At 41.9% G+C, this 18,442-nt stretch overlaps 3 protein-coding genes across 3 annotated transcripts; 1 reads left to right on the top strand and 2 right to left on the bottom strand.

The window, feature by feature from the left end:
* Positions 1–121: 121 nt before the first annotated feature.
* ddit4 (DNA-damage-inducible transcript 4) lies at positions 122–2,247 on the bottom strand. The gene is made up of 3 exons (XM_061094650.1): positions 2,127–2,247; positions 1,715–1,918; positions 122–1,233 (listed from the first exon to the last, which is right to left on the bottom strand). The coding sequence occupies exons 2-3, from the start codon at positions 1,890–1,892 to the stop codon at positions 734–736; spliced, it is 678 nt and encodes a 225-aa protein (XP_060950633.1). The 5' UTR covers positions 1,893–1,918; positions 2,127–2,247; the 3' UTR covers positions 122–733.
* A 1,450-nt stretch (positions 2,248–3,697) lies between these two features.
* Positions 3,698–6,901, bottom strand: anapc16 (anaphase promoting complex subunit 16). The gene is made up of 4 exons (XM_061094884.1): positions 6,806–6,901; positions 6,442–6,595; positions 4,435–4,509; positions 3,698–4,340 (listed from the first exon to the last, which is right to left on the bottom strand). Exons 2-4 carry the CDS (start codon positions 6,581–6,583, stop codon positions 4,231–4,233), a joined length of 327 nt encoding a protein of 108 aa, XP_060950867.1. The 5' UTR covers positions 6,584–6,595; positions 6,806–6,901; the 3' UTR covers positions 3,698–4,230.
* A 171-nt stretch (positions 6,902–7,072) lies between these two features.
* On the top strand, positions 7,073–17,919 carry ascc1 (activating signal cointegrator 1 complex subunit 1). The gene is made up of 10 exons (XM_061094742.1): positions 7,073–7,474; positions 7,884–7,986; positions 8,094–8,191; positions 8,293–8,471; positions 8,550–8,683; positions 9,551–9,670; positions 9,765–9,889; positions 10,523–10,596; positions 11,202–11,346; positions 17,675–17,919. The coding sequence occupies exons 1-9, from the start codon at positions 7,360–7,362 to the stop codon at positions 11,316–11,318; spliced, it is 1,065 nt and encodes a 354-aa protein (XP_060950725.1). The 5' UTR covers positions 7,073–7,359; the 3' UTR covers positions 11,319–11,346; positions 17,675–17,919.
* Positions 17,920–18,442: the final 523 nt, after the last annotated feature.

Below are 18,442 nucleotides of genomic sequence, written 5' to 3'. Positions count from 1 at the left end.
TGCTTATATATTATAATTAATTTATTGATTTACACAATTACCATAGGAAACATGAACCAGGATGTAAAACTGCAAACTAGATCTGACCGGGTTCATGAAATAAGCCGACAGAGAAGAGAGATGTAAAAAAAATAATTTATTTGCGATCATGAAAATACAAACTCAGTGCAATGTTATGAATATTTGAATATCAAATAAATAAAGTTAAAAGCAGGACAGGGCTACACAGATACAGGATCAAGTTACATTGGAATCATTAGCCACAGCTTTACACATATACTGCACAAGGCAAGCACTGGTAGTCCTTTGTTTCAGTCACTATAAAAGGTCCCTAATGGTTTGCTTATGGTACAGTTCATCACGTACAATCAGTTAACTGCATTGTGAAAAAAAAGAAATAAAACAATGGGTTTCAATGAATATAACCATAGAGCTAGCTGCCATCATGTGGTTTCAATAGAAACTGAGGTACACACTTTAATACTTGCAAAATAATGCTATTAACCATATATAGCATGATAGTTACATGTTGCAATTGAAAATATGGAAATGTCGATGAGGAGCAACATCCGCTCACGTACCATAACCTTCGACTACCGTACAGTAGAGTCATCATCCTGACTAAGTGCATCCTCGCACCGTACGCAGAAGGCATTACACACACAGTAAGAGTACTGAGGCCCTTCTGGGAGAGTTACTGGGCATTTCTAACAATGTAGATCCCTTGCATTTCTCAACATTCCTCAATGAGCAGTTCTTCAGAACAATACAGTTTCTTCTTAATCACACGGAAACCAGTCCGAAGTTTAATCTCTTGTCTCACTACTGGAGCGGAAGGAGACTTTGTGCTAAAAAGTCCTTGGATCTTGGGCCACAGCCCGTCCGACTCCAGCCTCAACACCAGAGTCAGCTGGAAGGTGGGGACCAGGTAGGGGTCTACGGACAGCTGCCCCATGCTCTCACAGACGGGCCCTTGCTCCACACACAGGTCGATGAGGGCCCCCCTCAGGCCGCAGGGCTCGCTGGCCGCCAGGTGAAGGAGCTCCTGCCCGATGTGCTCCAGGAGTTTCTCCGGGATGAGCAGTTTGGTGCAGCGCAGGGCGCAGTCTGAGTCTTTGGCTTCTCGCAGGCTGGCTTCTATGAGTTCCACTAAGTCTTTCAGGATGGTCTCCTCCATCGGGTCATAAAACAGGTCCTCATCGGAGGGAGAGAGGTCACCGGAGATGTCAGAGCCTGTTGTGAAGAAACCCTGGGTTAGAACTGGAACCAGGCATCGATTGGAGAATAATGAAATCCACGTCTAACAAAAAGATTGCGAGTAGGGCTGGGCGATATATAACCAAAAGTTCTATATAGAAAATTTACTTTATTTGTATAGCACCTTTAAAAAACGGTTTTAACAAAGAGTTTTGGCAGACAAAGGATACTCAGGGGAACACTGGTAAGAACATTTTTAGATGAAAGCCATAAAAAAGATACTCAGAATGACTTCAAATAGTCATTATTATAATTATTTATTTTAAGTTTAAAACCTGACACAAAACAATTTTTTTCTCCTAAGATAAAGTTGTGGTTCTAATCACTTTACCAGCAGTTTGCACCATGCACACGCAATCTAATGGGACTTTGGATGAAAATAACCTTGCACTAGTCACAGATATGGTTTTATCCTCGCCCAGCCATTGTTCCTGGATGCCTCTGCAGCACTGCTCACCTGAGTCTGACAGATCGCTCCTGCTGCCATTGTTGTAGCCGAGCTCCAGGCTGCTGCTGCTGCTTCCAGATGTGCTGAAGTCGGCCAGTCGCTGCACCAGTTTGCCCCAGGACAGCCTCCTGTCCACCGGGGAGTGGGGGGAGCCGCTGGCCTCGCTGGGTGCACACAGAGCAGGCATGTCTGTCCTCTTCTGTGGGCGGATTGCTAAAACCAGGAGAAACAAAGACAACAGGTCAGTGACGTTAAACTTGCAGCGAGTTGCTGACAGACAAAAAAAACAGGAAAGTTGAAGCAGAGCAAGCCTCAGACATCTTTGTTCAGAAGTAGCTATAGCAGGTAGTTTAGAAGCTTTTTAATCTGTTAAAACGAGCTAACAAGCGTAGAAAACCAGCCATTGTGACCCAATACTTACAGCTTGTGTTAAGACGACGCTGTGTGAGTCCGTTGTGTGCTTCGGGTTGTTTAATTCCACGGTTATTGTCTCGCAAAACCACAATCTGCTGTCTCCTGTGACTCCTCTGTTCCTCATCAGCTGTCTGAGCTCCTCGATCTGTCCTGCAACAATGGTTATATACTACCAGCCGGGCCACGCCCCCCGCCTCCCGGGCCAGCCAATCAAAAACGGAGGCACGCCATCTGACCCAGTGTCCTGCCTGGTAACATAGAGAAGGAGAGAAAAACAGCAAGAGGAGGAGGAGGAGGAGGAGGAGGGGGGTTAGAGGGGGATGGTGGCGATGAAGAGCAGATCCCAGTGTGGTGGAAATGTACAGAGACTTGCCTGCATCAGATTGTGTTGCATCTCTTTGTTGTTTCATGTATCCCACCACCTCAGCATGGGTGACTATAGGTGCTGTTGTGTGTCTTTGTGTGTCTGTGTGTGTGTGCAGCCTCACTGTTGACAGCCTGGAACAGAGTCCAGGCAGCAGGCAGAACTCGGCCTGATCAGTGTTGCAGTGCACATTACGTCACTTGTTTTGCAGAAGCATTACATCAGTTTTCTCTCAGCAGCCACACAGGGGTGCAAACAACAAGATCTGCTGCATAGTGCAACACTGCGTATATGACAGAACGGCAATAACATGATGGTGTGCCCTGTAAAGATATGTGACAGCTCTTTGTCCTCAGATAGAACAAAGACAGGCAGAGCAGTAGGAACACAGTACAGTATCTATAAATGTGTTATCTTGCATTTTGTTGTTCACCCCGACTTGAGGTAGAGGCACAGGCAAACTGCAAGCACAGTGGAAATGTGCACAGTGCATTGCACAAACTGCCTGGTGTTGTGTTTCTCTCTGGCAGGGCCTCACTGTGAAGTACTGCAAGGTTTGCACAGGGGGAAACTTTTTTTGGAGATTCGCCACATATGTGCTGCGTCGCTGCACGTGAGTGGGATGGGCTGTTCTTTTTGTCAGGGAGGAACTGAGAGACGTAAACACGTGTAGGTACAGTATGTTCTAAAGGGGAGGATGTTGTGCGTTTGCCGTCACAAAGTTTGGGGTGGGGGAGGAGAAAAGTTGGTTCCCTTTTGTTTTTCATCCGACGGGACGGAGGGGACAGGCAGCTCTTGGAAAAGAGGCAGCTCTTGGAAAGCACACACTTGTAAAAGTTACAGTACTTCCAAGAAGGTTGTGTTGTGAAGTGAGCTGTTGTTCAAGGAGGAATTTTGAGCTGCAGCTGTATAAAAGGTGTGGCCTCTCATGCTCAGGGTTTTCAGACATTTACACTGAACAGGACGTTCTGTACGTGCTCTCATTTGTTTAAAAAAACACTCAACTGAGCAAAACACAGAGATCTGCATCTTTCCTCGTTGAACACGCACGGCAGGGACGTGACACTGAATTCATCACATCCATCAGTGTCAGGCTTCAGCTCGTTCAAGTGACGGAAAAACATTAAAAAACAAACATGCAAATTGAATCTATCCCCCTATAGTCTGGGACAAACTACACGACACAGGGAAAACAAACAGAAACAGAGCCGTGACATGTCGAAGTGTGACTTTATTTACAAGCTTTCTTTGTTTTCGAGCAGCGACCAGGATCCACACAGAAGAGGGTGGACTGAACAGGCACCAGGTTTTCAGATTCATGAGTTACAGAGCAGCCGAGTGGAAAAACAACGTCTCACTTCAAGGGATTTATTACATTAGCAAAGATAGTTTTCTTATCTCAGCCTTAGGGCAGAGTGGACTGGCTTAAACCAGTTGAAAAGTATTAACAATCTATTACAAAAGTTGAATTTGTTAAGTTATCATAGAAGATTTGAAGTTGAGAAGTGTTTATCTAAATATGCAGGGATGAATAGAACACCTTGCTTTACAAGTAATAAGTAAACCATGTTCATACAATAAAAAGGAGTGATAAAATATTACATCTCACATTGTTTATCTCCAGGTAACATTTCACACAAACCCATAAAAGAAGGGATATAATTTATGAACTGAAATAAAAGTAGCTCCTTCCCTTTTCCTTATATTTGGCTGATTTATTAACCGAAGGCATCTGGGTCATCTTTACTTAAGACGGTGTAAATCCCAGCAGCTGTTCGATGGGTTTGTATCGCCACTCGTCCGCTTCCAGCTCCTCCACCAAGCTCGCCAGCTTCTCCATACGAGACACTTGTTGATCTGGGAGAATGTAAGACAGTGGGTCAGTTGGCGTAATGGTCTATATTGGAGCATGCAAATTCAAGAAAATCTGCATATACAGTTACTGGCTTACCGTGTTTGACCTGTTTCAGTGTTGAGGCCACTTGGTAGCTGAATACAGACTCGCATAAAAATCTATCAGAGCCATCTGAAAAGACACACACAAAAGTGGAAATTTAAAGATTTCTTCAGAAGATTTAACCGCAGAGTTGGAAAATGAGGCTGTCAAGCTTTTTCAGTAAAAAGGCCCATTCAGAGTTATGAAATAGTCAAAAACAAGACAACAAAGAGAAGCAGCTTGAGACCTTCAGCGTCACTGTGCTCCTATTCATCACTTTGTTGGTTGTTTTTCCAATTCACGGTGCTCTGCTGCCTAAATAATCACGTTAATTAGTGTAGTTTGAGCCGCACAGGCAACAAGGGGGAGTAAAGAGCCAGGTGGCCTTTCGCTCCCATAAACAAATCCTGTGTGCGGGGCAGTGACGAGCCAGTGAATGAAGCACGAGGGTGGATCAGTGGAACTCGGCTGCCGGCTTAAAGCTGGATTTAGGTAAAACAGAGAATAGACACGTTCTAAATAAATGTTTCAAAGTGCTTTGTGATGAAGAATTATTTTAGTCCCTAGTTTTAGCCACTAATTCAACTTCAAAATAATGAAGATTATCAACATAAGTTTCCCAAAGTGTCTCAAACCAGTAACCAATGGAAGAAGTACTTAGATCTTTTACTTGAAATAGCAAAACTATGTACATTTACTCCATCACAAGTAAAAGTTGTCATTACACAATTTACATGTGTTTAAAATAAGAGTTTAAATATCAAAATGGACTAATAGTACCAAAAGTAGAATTACTCATAATGCAGATCAGTCCATTCATATAGGCTGGTTTAGCATTATTGGTATATCAATATGTAAATAACTTAAGCATTGCTGCTGGTAAATGTAAGGCTAATTACATAAACTTTACTTAGTTCTGGTTTGCTTAGCTTTTAATATATCATAAATATTGATAATGTTCATTACCAAACAGAAAGTGACTTGATATCAAAAGCTGTACTGACGACAATAATTCATCTCAAAATGTAGTGGACTAGAAGGAGTATCCAATAGAAACACTCATGCAAAGTACTGGTACCCGTTACTAAATTAATTTAGATTCCACTGCTGCATCTGCATTTATTGACACTCAGAAAACAGGATCAAAGGTCACAATTGTGAAATAAATTTTCCGACAGTGAATAAAAGACACGTGGCTGCATTTGGAAATGTCCTAGAGAAAGCTGCAATCAGCATCAGTCAGATAAACGGGTGCTTAGCTCTGAGATCTCAGTGCTTCATTCAGCACATAATCTGCAACTCTCAGGAAAAATGATGTTGCATTTGCACCAAGTGTCTGACACCAACCTATGTGGCTCAGCTCTCTCTATGTGAATGTAGCCGTAGCATTTATTATTTTATTTAATCTTTACTTATCAGATATGATTGAGACTGAAATCTATTTTTCAAGAGAGCACAGAACATTCATGATGAGATAAACACAGAATCAGCAAACAGAAATAACACAACAAATAGCAAGAGTCCTAAAACATTATTATCAGGATACTTAAGTTTTGAAATATCCAATGGCAATGAACGCCTTCAGTTCAAAAGACAGTTTGAAGCTCATTCCAATGAAAAAGACATGTAGCATTTAAACCCAGTTGTGTCAAGGTGAGTGGGAACATGAGGTGAAGTCACTGAGGGATCTGGGGTTTTAGCTGTTGAAAGAGATGTGGGAACTTAAATACTAGAGCTTTAAATAAATATGAGGCGATAACTACATTTTGTGTGTAGAGGAGATAATCCAGTGTTGTGATGCAGGGACCACTGAGGAGTAGGACGTTTGTCATTGCTGATAAAGCAAATACACTATGATAAACAGGGTTTACCTGAAGTAAGGATGGAGCAGAGTGACATTTAGAAACAGACACAGCCTTTAACTCTTTAATGTTACTGGTTCTTTATGGTTGTATGGTTCATCTCTTGCCTAATTGTGAAGATAAGAGAGAAAGATAGCTACAGATCAGTGTTGGCTCTTACCTTCCATCATCTCTCCTGCACCTTTAGGATATGTGTACAGCACTTTCCTGGGGGGGATGAGCTCTGAGGCGCTGAATCCGGATCCTGTCACCGAGCTGCCGCTGACACCCCCCGCGGAGGAGGACGAAGAGGAGGCAGCCATCGTGTTAGAAACCTTTAAAACACACACACACACACAGACATGAGGCTCAGTTAGATAAACAAAACCTGTCAACTCTAACGCTAGTGGGAACAATCAGCTGTGAGTGGCTAGCAGGGAAGCTAACGACCCTGCTAACAGAAATAAAGTCAACAACCAGCAGCCATTAGTATCATACGACACATCACATGAATAATACGTTTTTTTAAAACTATATGAACCAACCGTTGTTTTCCAGTTGAAGCTGCATCGACTCTAAATCCGCGCAGTTCTTTCTGTTTGTTTGTGTAGTTGTGGTCTTGCTACCACTTTGCGACACATGCAGCGTTTTACGCTCCGACAGCAGATTTGAAAACTATGCGGATGAAACGCTGCCACCGCTTTTTAAAGGGAGTGGTCGAGCCTTGTAGTTTGTAGATCTGCTCACGAGAAACCAGCGGAAACGTCGACCCAATTGTACGTCACGACACTGAAGTCAGACTCCAAGTCGACAGTGATGTTATACTAGAGAGAATAATAACTTTTGAGAATGGGACTCGAACATCGATGGAACTTAAACTAAAATATCTAAAACTATTTCACTGTATTAAAGTGTAAACAAACGGAGAACGTGCACTTTTCAATCTTTCTCCTATCTATCGAATTGGAAGCTAACTTCAACGTTGTTTGAAACGTCATCAGCAAGTTAGCTAGCTGGCTGAATTAGCAACGAGCTAACCAGAGACTTGCCTGTGTTGTTAGCTGTGCTTTGCTTCAGCTAACCTTGTAAAGTTTCCACTATGGAGGTTTTACGTCCCTCGCTCATCAATATAAATGGAAGAATATACCGAAGAAATGTCATCAAGGAGGAAGAGTATGAGGAAGAGGAGGCTTTCTCCTACATGGATCCATCAGGTTAGTGTTGACAAGCAGAACTTCACTTACTCAGTTTATTAGGTACATCAAGCGAATGCAGTCTAATAGAAGTGCTGAAATAACACTGCCATGAAATGCACATTGTGTGTTTAAGATGTGTTGAACTGTACTGAATAGTGTTAACAGGGGTTCCTATTATTGTGACCATCCCATTCAAATGAATGAGGGTGGGCTAATCAGCAGAAAACACCTCTAACAACATCCTACAGGAAAGACCATGCAGCTGAATCAACTCCTTTTTTTTATCACAGTTTCAACAAAACTTCACATTGAAACCGTCATAATTTGAGGGCTTATTGTGGGACTGCTCTATTTGATTGATTAGTGCTGTCAGGCTTTAGCCATAATAGAAAGAAACCGATAACTTAATTGTCTGTTTGTTATTTAGAGAGCGAACAGCTTGCGTCAGAGGAAACCTGTGATACCCACCTCATTGAACAGACTGATAAAGGATACCGCTGTGCCATCGACGTCCCAAGTGTCCTCTACAAGTGAGTGATCTACAAAACAAAAGTGTTGTAATGCGTCTGCACATTAGTTTTTGTTTACAGGCAGCACAACCTGAGTCTGTTTCCCTGTTTGCTTCAATTCTCCGCAGATACATCATCGGGAAAAAGGGAGAAACACGAAGACGTTTAGAGACGGACACAAAGACGTCGATCAACATCCCGAAACAAGGGGTGGAGGGACAGATTGGTGAGGATTAATCAAACCATCATAACACAGATGAAAACAGATGAGAGGGCATATCATGACAGAGATTTATTCTCTCTTGACTTGCCTCCATCTTCTCACAGTTATCACCGGCTCCCACAAAGCTGCCGTTTCATCTGCTGTCACTCGAGTTGAGGTCCTCCTTGACGGTTTCCGGAGAAAGCAGCCTTTCACGCACTTCCTGTCATTTCCTCTGAATGATCCCAAAATCCAAGAAGGATTCCTTCGGTTTAAAGATGAGGTGTTGGAGAAGTGTTCACAGGTATGTTGTTTTATATGTATGGCACATTATATTGTTCTTATAGTCTATGTTGACAAATTGTTGTATCTTGATGTGTAGGATCATGGAGTAGATGGAAGCATCTTTCAGAATCCTGCAAAGCTTCATCTGACAATCGGCACAATGTCTCTGTTAAATGAGATGGAAGTGAGAAAAGCATGTGAACACCTCCAAGAGTGTCAAAACGTCCTCAGGTAGGGGCACGACAAAGATTCTATATAATACTCAGATTTTAACTGTTCAACTAAATAAATAACGTCTTTATTTGAGTTTATAAAAAACAAAACTTCACTGCTTTTCAAAGGATAAATCTGATGATGTTTAATCATTTTCTTACTGTTTGCAAAGCCCAAGAAAACAAAGAATAAATTCCTCCTACAAACAAGTATTACCTGTGTAGCTGAAGGCTAGTAAACCTTTCTCCTCTCTGCCACAAAACTCTATTGTCTGGCTTTCATGTTCCTAAATGGCAATAAACGTTGGAACTGGAGTTAAGTTCTAGACAAGCTGACTTACACCTTCCTGCTGTAAATAGTCACTAGGGCTCCATATCTACTGTGGGAAATGGTTCCCAAAAAACACCAGTTTGATTTGTATTTCCTAAAATCTACTGTGCCCAGTTTTAGGAAATTAACCAACCTGATTTTCAACTTAAAGTATATATTTTTGACTTATTTTAAAGACGTCTTCAGCTTTAATGGATGAACCCTGGATGCAGAGGGGGTTTGGCAGTGGGAAAGTATCGTGAGACTGATGTTGGTTTTAGTTCAATGATGGGATTTTGGCTTAGAAAAATAAAGATTATCACCAGCCTTATTCTTTAATGAAATTTGTACTTTTGAGAAGGGAAATGAGATCACATGTAACTAGATGGGATTTGATTGCGTAGATTAGATAAAGTCAAACTTAATTGTCAGATTTGGGCTAAAAAAATGTGTGGTGTCCCAAGCCAAGTCTGCTAAACAGCAGAATCCAACACAGAGAGCTGCAGTGTAAGTTTTAGGGGCAACACTGAACTACTGAGCTGGTTTGTGATGGTGTTTTGTGTTGTCGCACATCAGGGAAATCGCTGGAGGAAAAGCTCTGCCTCTGGAGGTGACGGGTATAGAGTACATGAATGATGACCCAGCCATGGTGGATGTGCTGTACGCCAAAGTCAATGTGAAAGACAGATCTGACAAGTAAGTGGATTAGTGATAAACCCTGTGGAGAGATAAGTAAATCAAAAAAGCTGACAATCTCTTATCCCTTATTTGAAATATGATCACACTTTAGGTTACAGGTGATCGCAGAGCGGCTGGTCGAGCACTTTGTGTCGGCAGGTCTGATGGTCAGAGAGTGGGACCGTGTGAAGCTGCACGGCACCGTGATAAACACTCTGTTCAGGAGGGACACCACAGGTAAAAACATTACATACACATGACGGGCTAAACGCAAAACAGCATCTGTGCCTGGCGCTTGTGTGAAAACAAACTCGCCAACCAGCTGTGATCCCATTGGAACCTCCTGCCCTGACTCCATCTGCCAATGTCCCCATATTGTGTTTTGGCTCGGACTGGATCTGCAGTGACGACAAAGCTTAATGTCGAACAATTACAGCTACAGATTCCTGAGGAGAGGCAGGATCGGGCTGCTAGCTCTGCGTTTGGCCACAGCTCTGTTTACATGCTCCAAGCGGCGTGTTTTTCCAAGTACTGCGACAATGGCTTCATTCATTTTGGCCATGGATCAAGTCCAGCCCCAGTTCGCAAAATTTGTACGGAGCTGAGCAGCAACACAACACAAGAGAGGCGCTGTGTCACTGCCGACCATGTTTACCAGCATGTGGCTACGTCCTGTTAAAATTCTATGTTTTTTTTCACAGGCTAAATTGACAGACTAACTGACCTTGATCTCCCTTTATTATTGTACTACAGCTGAACAACTGTGTCAGCAAGTAAACACGTTTATTTGATCAGGAGATAACGGGTCCACATGTGTTTGCCCTGTGCTACATTTTCGAGCTCGTCTTTTTAACTCCAGTGTTTTTCCAGGTGAAGACACAGGAAGCTCCAAGAGACAAACCATGAACGAAAGAGAGGCTTTCGATGCCAGGACCATATTAAAGGTGCGAGGGAAATCTTGTCCTGCCTTTGCTTTCAAGATAATAAATCTCAAACATTCACATGTGACATCACAGCTGTTTTCCTGTTTTTAGCTTTTATCTAAATGAACAACAAACATATGGGCTTGCTTAAAAACTCTGTTTCATACACAAAAGTATTTGATCTGTGTGAAGCGGCTGTGAATGTTTCGTAAAAGATCCTGAAATTGTTGGACACAGCACATTCCCCTCTTGCGTTGGAAAGAAGTGAGGAAAGAGGGTGTCAGGGATTCTTTAGTGATGAGGTATACTGAAGCCTTTTCAATTTCAGAGGAGAATGATCGATTCATGTTTTTTTTAAAAGAAACACTTGACAAAATATGATTGTAAGGTGAAGTCTCACCCCAAATTGACACAGCAGATAGAAAGCATGTGTTTAAAAAAACAAAATCCTTGATTTTCTTTCCTCTGAAAATGACACAAAGTAAATCTTCAGTCCCCCGTAACTATGGTAATGGAATGTTTGCACACACTAATCTTTGTTTCTCTAAATCTCTCACTGGTTAAAACTGTTTCTGATATAGAAAAGATGCATTAAATGTAATTTATGTTCGCTGTTTTCGTGACAGGAATTCGGTGCTCATCGTTTTGGAGAGTTTGAGCTGAAGACTGTCCAGCTGTCCCAGAGATATTCCACAGATTGTACGGGTTACTACACGTCTGCAGGGAGCATGAGCTTCTCATGAGTTACTAAAGCGCTGACCTTATTCTGAGGTAAGAAACTAAACAATGGAGAGATACAGTTTCTAGTTTAGAAGGAACACTGAAGCGTTGTCAATGGTGTTGTCCAGTAGGTGGCAGGAGAGGACATCTTGTTTTATTGAACAAAAATCCTGATAACCAGTTTCCTGGGGAGCAGTTTAAGGAGGAAAAAACCAAAATGATCAGAGTGCAGAATTATTGAAAGTGGAGAAAAAGCTTATTTAATAGATGAAACAGTCATGCAACTTATTCCTGTTCAAGAGAGCTGAATTAAGTGTTTGTACAACTCCAAACAACTGATTCTCTTCAGGGAATCAGAGTCAAACATTTAAGTAAATTACATTTTTTATGTAACAGACAAAAGAAGGACTCATCAAAAACGTTTGTCTCGACTCTGATTGTGCAGAGTTTTTATTTTGTATGTGATTCTCAGTAAAATAATGTTCCTCTGTGAGCAACAGAGAAGGAGATGAGACTACCACTCAATGTTCACACTGGGAGAATAATCAAAAAATAGTCTGTGGCTTTACCCAGAGCTTTATCGCTTAGGTGCTAAGAACTGGCTTATACTTTAACTCAAGTAAAGGATTTGATTACCTCTTCAACCACTGTTTGACCATCCACTTTTTGTCACGTGTTGTCATCCAAATAGAAAGTTACCCCACTAGCTGACAAAAATGTAATGTGATGTGTGGAAAAGTGTTTTTTCTACCTCCCTGCTCATTGTAGCTGTTGTCAGACATGATTTGCAGAAAATGTCTTGAAAATTGGGTCCAGAAGACTTCTGGGGTTTTCTTTTGAGATATGAAAAACGAGTGTGCCCGAGTCAGACGGGTTCACAACAACAGGAATATTCCTGTGGCATATGGGCAGAGGAGGCAGGACATGACATGTGTTAGAAATGTCATCAACAAGCCCACTCGCTCGCTGTGAACTATCTTGACATTTACAAGAGGGCAGGCAGGAAAAGTTCCACAAACTAACCAACTCAGACGTTTGGGTTCTCGCATGAAGCCCCTCTGGGGAAATGTTCATGTGTGACAGCAGCTTGTGAGAGTTAAGCGTCTCATTACTCAGGACATGTGAGGTTCCCAGGAAAAAGTCACAATAATCGTTCCAAAGATAAATCGCGTGCCAAACCAGGAAGTCTTCATAGATGTTGAAATGAGCAGTTTGAGCTCGAGCTGATCACTTCTCATCTGCAAACTGGTGGTTATTTTAAGTCTTATCCATTTCCTCTCATGTCGCTGCCTCATGAATGTGTTAATGCGTCATGGCGTGATTTATTATACCAGTCTGGGCTTTTTTGGACTTCTTTATCAGTGTCCTTCCCACACGAGCCACAACCTTGTCCCCACTCCCGTCTGCTCAGTGTCAGTGAATACAGACGACGGACACAGCTTTTATTTTTTTCAGCTCTCCCTTCAGCTGCCGACGTTCTCTGCTTTGCATTCAGGAGGGCGCCTGCCGAGTGGCCTAAAGTTACACTGATGGAAACTGAGGGCCCTTTTTTGTTTGTCAGCTCTGCCATCCTGTGCTGTCCACCCTGCCGTCTCAGCAGTGGGGTGATGTCTATTTTTTTTTTTCGCCTCTGCCCCCGGAGCCATGTCAACAGACACCATTAAGACAGGGACATGCAAATTTTTGTCATCGGATACACAGGCAGCCAGGCAGCCAGTTGATGCCGTCCATGCATCGACTCCAACACCGTCTGGGCATAAGATGTATCTGTTCAGACCCAGAAAAGGAACCTGATTACCCGCTCCCTGTCTCCTGGGAACATGCTTGTTAGTGGGTCAGGAGAACACATTCAGCTTAATGCCACTCGAAGGTAACTGATGCAGCGAGGATTCTCAGGATTGCCAATACTATTCGTCACAAGCACGCAGAGACCGAGAGAGAGAGAGGGAAGATGGTTTTGGAAGTTAATGAAATTCAGTGCGACTGTGTGCGTCCTTGTTTCTTTTGGCAGGGACATGATTAAGGACGTACTGGGCAGATGTCTTCACTAATGATCGCACTGAGAACACATGTGAGGGAACATACGCCATCCGCAGCCAGACTGACTCTCAAGACAGATTCAATATGTCATGAGATTCATAAGGTTTATATTAACGCAAGATGTTCACACTGTGTGTTTATTTAAATGAGCAAATGTTGGTTTTGTTGCGTTTTTGGAAAATGTATCAACTGTAAGTCTAAAAATAGGAAGAAAATTTCAAATTTCAAACAGGGGGCATAAAGGGAATTGTTGAGGAAAAATGTGTCTCATGGTTTGTTAGTGCCCAAGGCAACATCTTTAAATCATTTGTTTTGTCGGACTAACAAAGAAACACCCAAAGAAATAAAAATTTCAAAGATACAAAACAGAGAAACGCAGGAAAGTCTCATATTTTTTAAGCTGGAACAAGCAACTGTTTGGTAATTTTGGTTGATATGTAACAGAACTGATGATTGATTCTGCATTTTCTTTACATTCTAGTTAACATTATACATTTTAAAACACCTTTATGGGGTTATATGATTTCTAAAGAGTCCTTACAGGTAGAATTGATTTGATTCGCTGATAAAATCATCTGTGTGTGTCTGTGTGTGTCTGTGTGTGTCTGTGTGTGTCTGCGTGTCTGTGTGTCTGTGTGTCTGTGTGGGTGCAATTGCTTATGCACGTACATCTTTGTTCTGTCACATCTCACCCTAATTAGTCTTCTCTGTGCTGTAGGGACTTCCTGTCTGACCCTTGAGATTTCAAGTCCCCTCGAAAAAGCCTGATAAATAGGACCCCTCACTCTGTTTCTCTTAATGTAACCATATTTCCTTTGAGGGTTTGTATTCCTATTTCTGAAGATCTGAGGAGACACGAGAGCTGATTTTCAAATGTTTCACAGTTTAATTGTCTTTGCGGCCACGTGTGCATTTTCTCATTTACATGCTCTGATGAGTCATATCATGTGATCTGAAGTTGTTTCCAGATCTACTCTTAAAACAAGCCATCTGAGATAACTTACTTATAACAGTTTTCCCCTGTATTAAAAGTATAGCAGGAAATAGGTGTGACTTTTTGAGTGAAAGCAAAACCAGTCCCTTACATGCTGGTCAAAACCTGCAGTGAACCATTCAATAATAAGAATTCAAACCATGTTTTGTAAGTGGAGTCCCCTCTTATCTAACCCAAGTATTGTTTTGGCCTCTTTGCAATTTGCATATTTAATTTCATGCTAGTTTTCAAAGTGGGATTTTACTTGATCCATGTCAAACTTTTTGAGCACAGTTTTGAGTTTTGATATTCAGAACCACACAATGCTATTTTCCATAGTGTAATTAGAAATTAAGCTTTTATTCTGGAGGACTGGGGAGAAAGAGATGAGGCTTGAGAGACGTGACCTATAGTAATTGAATAGATATGTTTGATTTGCATTCTCCAAGGAACGATGAACATGCATGAAATGGACGAAGCGCCTAATTGTTTTTTTTTAGGAAACAGTTTTACCTGCTTGTGCCTTAAGACCGTTGCTTAAACACAACTCCCAAAGCACATGGTGTAAGTGGATGTCCAAAATGATCTTTGCTTGTTGAATGGTGGAAGAAAGATTTATGCACGGGATCATCACGCAAGGATCAAAAGAATCGCCCTAGTCTTTATCATTGGTGAGCTTTGAGCGTGACATGCAATAAACCAATCAGAGCGCCATCCCCCAATCAGTTAAACAGCCATTTGTGCTTCGACTTAGCTGATTGCTAATAGTGGGGTTAAAAGATAGTGAGGGAGAACACGTCTCTGCAGGAAATAGATTCTGCTTGCATTAGTGTGCAAAGTGAAAATGCCTGAGCAGCTGTGTGTTTAACAAGAGGACCTGTAGGGACCCTGGAAATTCCACAAAAAGCAGTGCAACTGACCACAACTAATTTTGAGACCAACATGCACATGAGCACTTAAATGGGTGTGAGTGCATTTTCATTTTGCTGGGCAGGAAAATGACAACGCTGTTCTGTGCCTGGTGTAAGATAGGTCCCTGGATGTCATGTTTTCTTTAAAATCCTCGGATTGTTTCAGGGACTTGTTTGATTGATCAAACGCGTCTACCCGTGAGAAATTACAAAGGTACCCTATAAGTAATTCTGCCAGACCAAGCCGACAAATCTTTGAAATTGGATCTCGTTGGCTGTGAAGTATGACAGCGTGCCTCCCTTTGATTGTTCTCTTATGTTGTCTGTGACTCTCCGTTTGAGTGTCAGTGCCATTTGAATTTCACACTAATCACTCCGCCACGGATGGGAATGAGCGGCCTTGATAGACAGCCAAGGCTAGAGCTTCTGAAATGTCTAATGTGTGTCTCCAGCGATGAGGCAGGTGATCCCTGCAGCAGCTCTTTATCATTCCGAGTGCCGAGTGCCGGGGCCGCCTGCAGCTGTCCACGTCTGTTTACTGCTGGAGGCATTCACACACGGGGAGGAGAGGCGCACAGCCGGGTGTGTTTGAACAGCAGGCAGTCATTCAGAGCTGCTGTTTACTTTATGTACTCTTTGCACAATAAGAGTTTAAATAAGGCTGCAACAAACTTTTATAATTGAATCATCCCCACCACTTTCTTTTTGACAACTGGTCGATATATAAAATGTCAGGAAATGCGATTTTTTTTACATTTTATGCACCAACCAGGAGCAGCACTCTATAATGTTCTTGTATTCTGCACAGTACGATGACCATAAAGGATTTCTATTCTATCAAGAATCCAAAGTTCTGTCTTTGAGTAAATGTTTGCAAACCATTTCAAGAAAGAAAGAAAAATGGCTCATAAAGAAGTAACACATCTTTGCATTAGAAAAACTGGTTGTAGTTTGTTGTGTTTGTTTGATATATTTTAATATTTTAGGAATTTCCTCAAAAGAATACATATTTCATTAAAATAAATCCCAGTGACATAAATGCAGCTAACCACAGTTAGCAATGCCAGCATGAGGACTGTTAAAGTAGGTTTTGTCTAATGAATTTAAATTTCTAATTCACTCAGTCAGGGCATTAAAACCACATTAACAGCAGAACAAGCTGTGCCAATGTGATGTATCACCTTGCAGAGATCTTGTAGTAAACATGTTTGCAAACAGGTGCCAACATACACATCCAACATTCACTTTCATTTGGAGTTTGAAGTCCAATATTGACTCTTTGCTTTTGGCTCCGTTTTTGACGTCTCCTCAACTATCTGACTCTTTAGCTGCTAACCTTGCTTACTTTATTTGAGTGATGTTTGGCGCTGGGCTGAAAAGATCAAGATGAGGTGGAGACTGTTGAAACTCTCCTGTGAGCTGTGGAGATTTATTGATTAGAGCAGCTTCAAAGAATAAACAAAAGTCAAGACACAGATTGATGATGATGACGACGTTTCAACACTGTGCTCCTCTTGCTTTTGATCGGCTCAGAAAGTGACGGACTCCCTCACGGTGATCGATGCACATTTAATATGCAAAGGTGATGATTCACTGCTGTAAACACTCTCTATTTAAAGCTATGACTCTTTAAAACCTCCTTTATTCAGATGTTTTTACTCATCCACTCCACAGTGGGGAATCATTTCACACCGCACTCAATGATGTGTCTCATTGGCAGAGTGAAGGTGACGGGGATTTGTCACTTCTAGTCGCTGGTATAAGCTTTCGAACACGTGATGTGAGGAGTTGAGAGCGTTGGCCAGTCTCTGCCTATTGTGCGCGTTTAATTGAAAAAGGTGAAGCCCTCTCCCCCCCCCCCCCCCCCGTGCTCCGGCTGCCCACAGTGCAGAGCAGCAGCCGCGGTGCTGGAAACCTGCTGTCACACCGCTCGCAGCTAACTTTGCACTTTTAATAGCCCTGTGACCCAGTTTGAATCCCATTGAATTAAATCTATACACATTTATAGCGGCTCCACTTACAGCTGTAAGTCACCCGAGATTACTCACTAAATACGTCCCGATGTGGTTTCTCTCTCTCTCTCTTCGCAACTTTCAGCATAACGTGTGATGGTTCTTCTATCCAGGAAAGTGCTCTCAGGCTGTATTTGCTCAGTTTCTTCTCTACAAACAAGAGAAGATGGACAAAATGGAAAACACCATTGGTTGCAGCTTCTTTTTTTATTTTTTATTTTATTTTGATTAAGATCATTGTAAATTGAATATCTTGTGAATTTGGAACATTGGCCGGACAGAATAAAGCTACTTAAAAAAAAAAATTTCATACATTTTCTAACCTTTTATACAGTAAAAACGGATTGTGCAGTAAACGGCTAATAACAGATGAATCATGAATTGGAATAATCACACGCTGCTGCTTTTAAAGTACAAGTAATGATTATGATTATATGTTGCAGGTCCATGATGGATGAGGCAGGAGGTGCTACCGGATCTTTGCTGATGAAGGAGCTCTCAGCTGACAGCAAAGGATTGTGGGAAACCGTTTTCCATTAGGCGATGAACAGGAATGGACTTCAAACAAAGTGTCTCAGCATATTTCTTTTCGCTGAATCCTGCATTGGAACGAGTTTGGGGGATTATGTTTGTGTTTTCCTTCATGCTGGTTCATTTCGAACACTCGAAAATAAATGTGTAAAACATCCACTAGTTGCCATTAATTGTTGCGTACGGGGGAATTCCTGCAGCGATACTCTACACATGTAAAACCTCGATAAGCAGTGAAGTTCGCGTTGGGCCTCACAAGCTGTTTGGGAGACATAGAAGGGATGTGCTGTGTTTACATCATTAGACGGCAAATAATCAAAGATAAGCCAGACTTCAAATGTTGCTGCAACCTCGTCTGATGATATTTAAATGAAGCTTCCTCAACCGAACCACCTTTGTGCCAATTGATTATGCTCGGTGAACAGGATAGATCATTTTCTTTTATCAACATCTGCCGAGAGAGGAACTGGAGGAACTGATGACATCAGTTAATCCCTTTAGAATGAACGTCACTTGCACAGCTTAGCTCTGATATCAGAGAGAAGATGGTAAACAAGATGCTTCCAAGTGTAAAATATAGGAGGCTGCACATTCAGTTTTCTCTCGGGTCTATAAGTGATCAGGATTTGTTCAAATCAATGAAGGACAATGAATCAGCGGGAGAGTGTGATAATAAGCCC

The sequence above is a fragment of the Limanda limanda genome, chromosome 21 (genome assembly GCF_963576545.1).
Source record: "Limanda limanda chromosome 21, fLimLim1.1, whole genome shotgun sequence".
NCBI classification, from domain to species: Eukaryota; Metazoa; Chordata; class Actinopteri; order Pleuronectiformes; family Pleuronectidae; genus Limanda; species Limanda limanda.
This window is presented reverse-complemented; position numbering and strand designations above follow the sequence as displayed.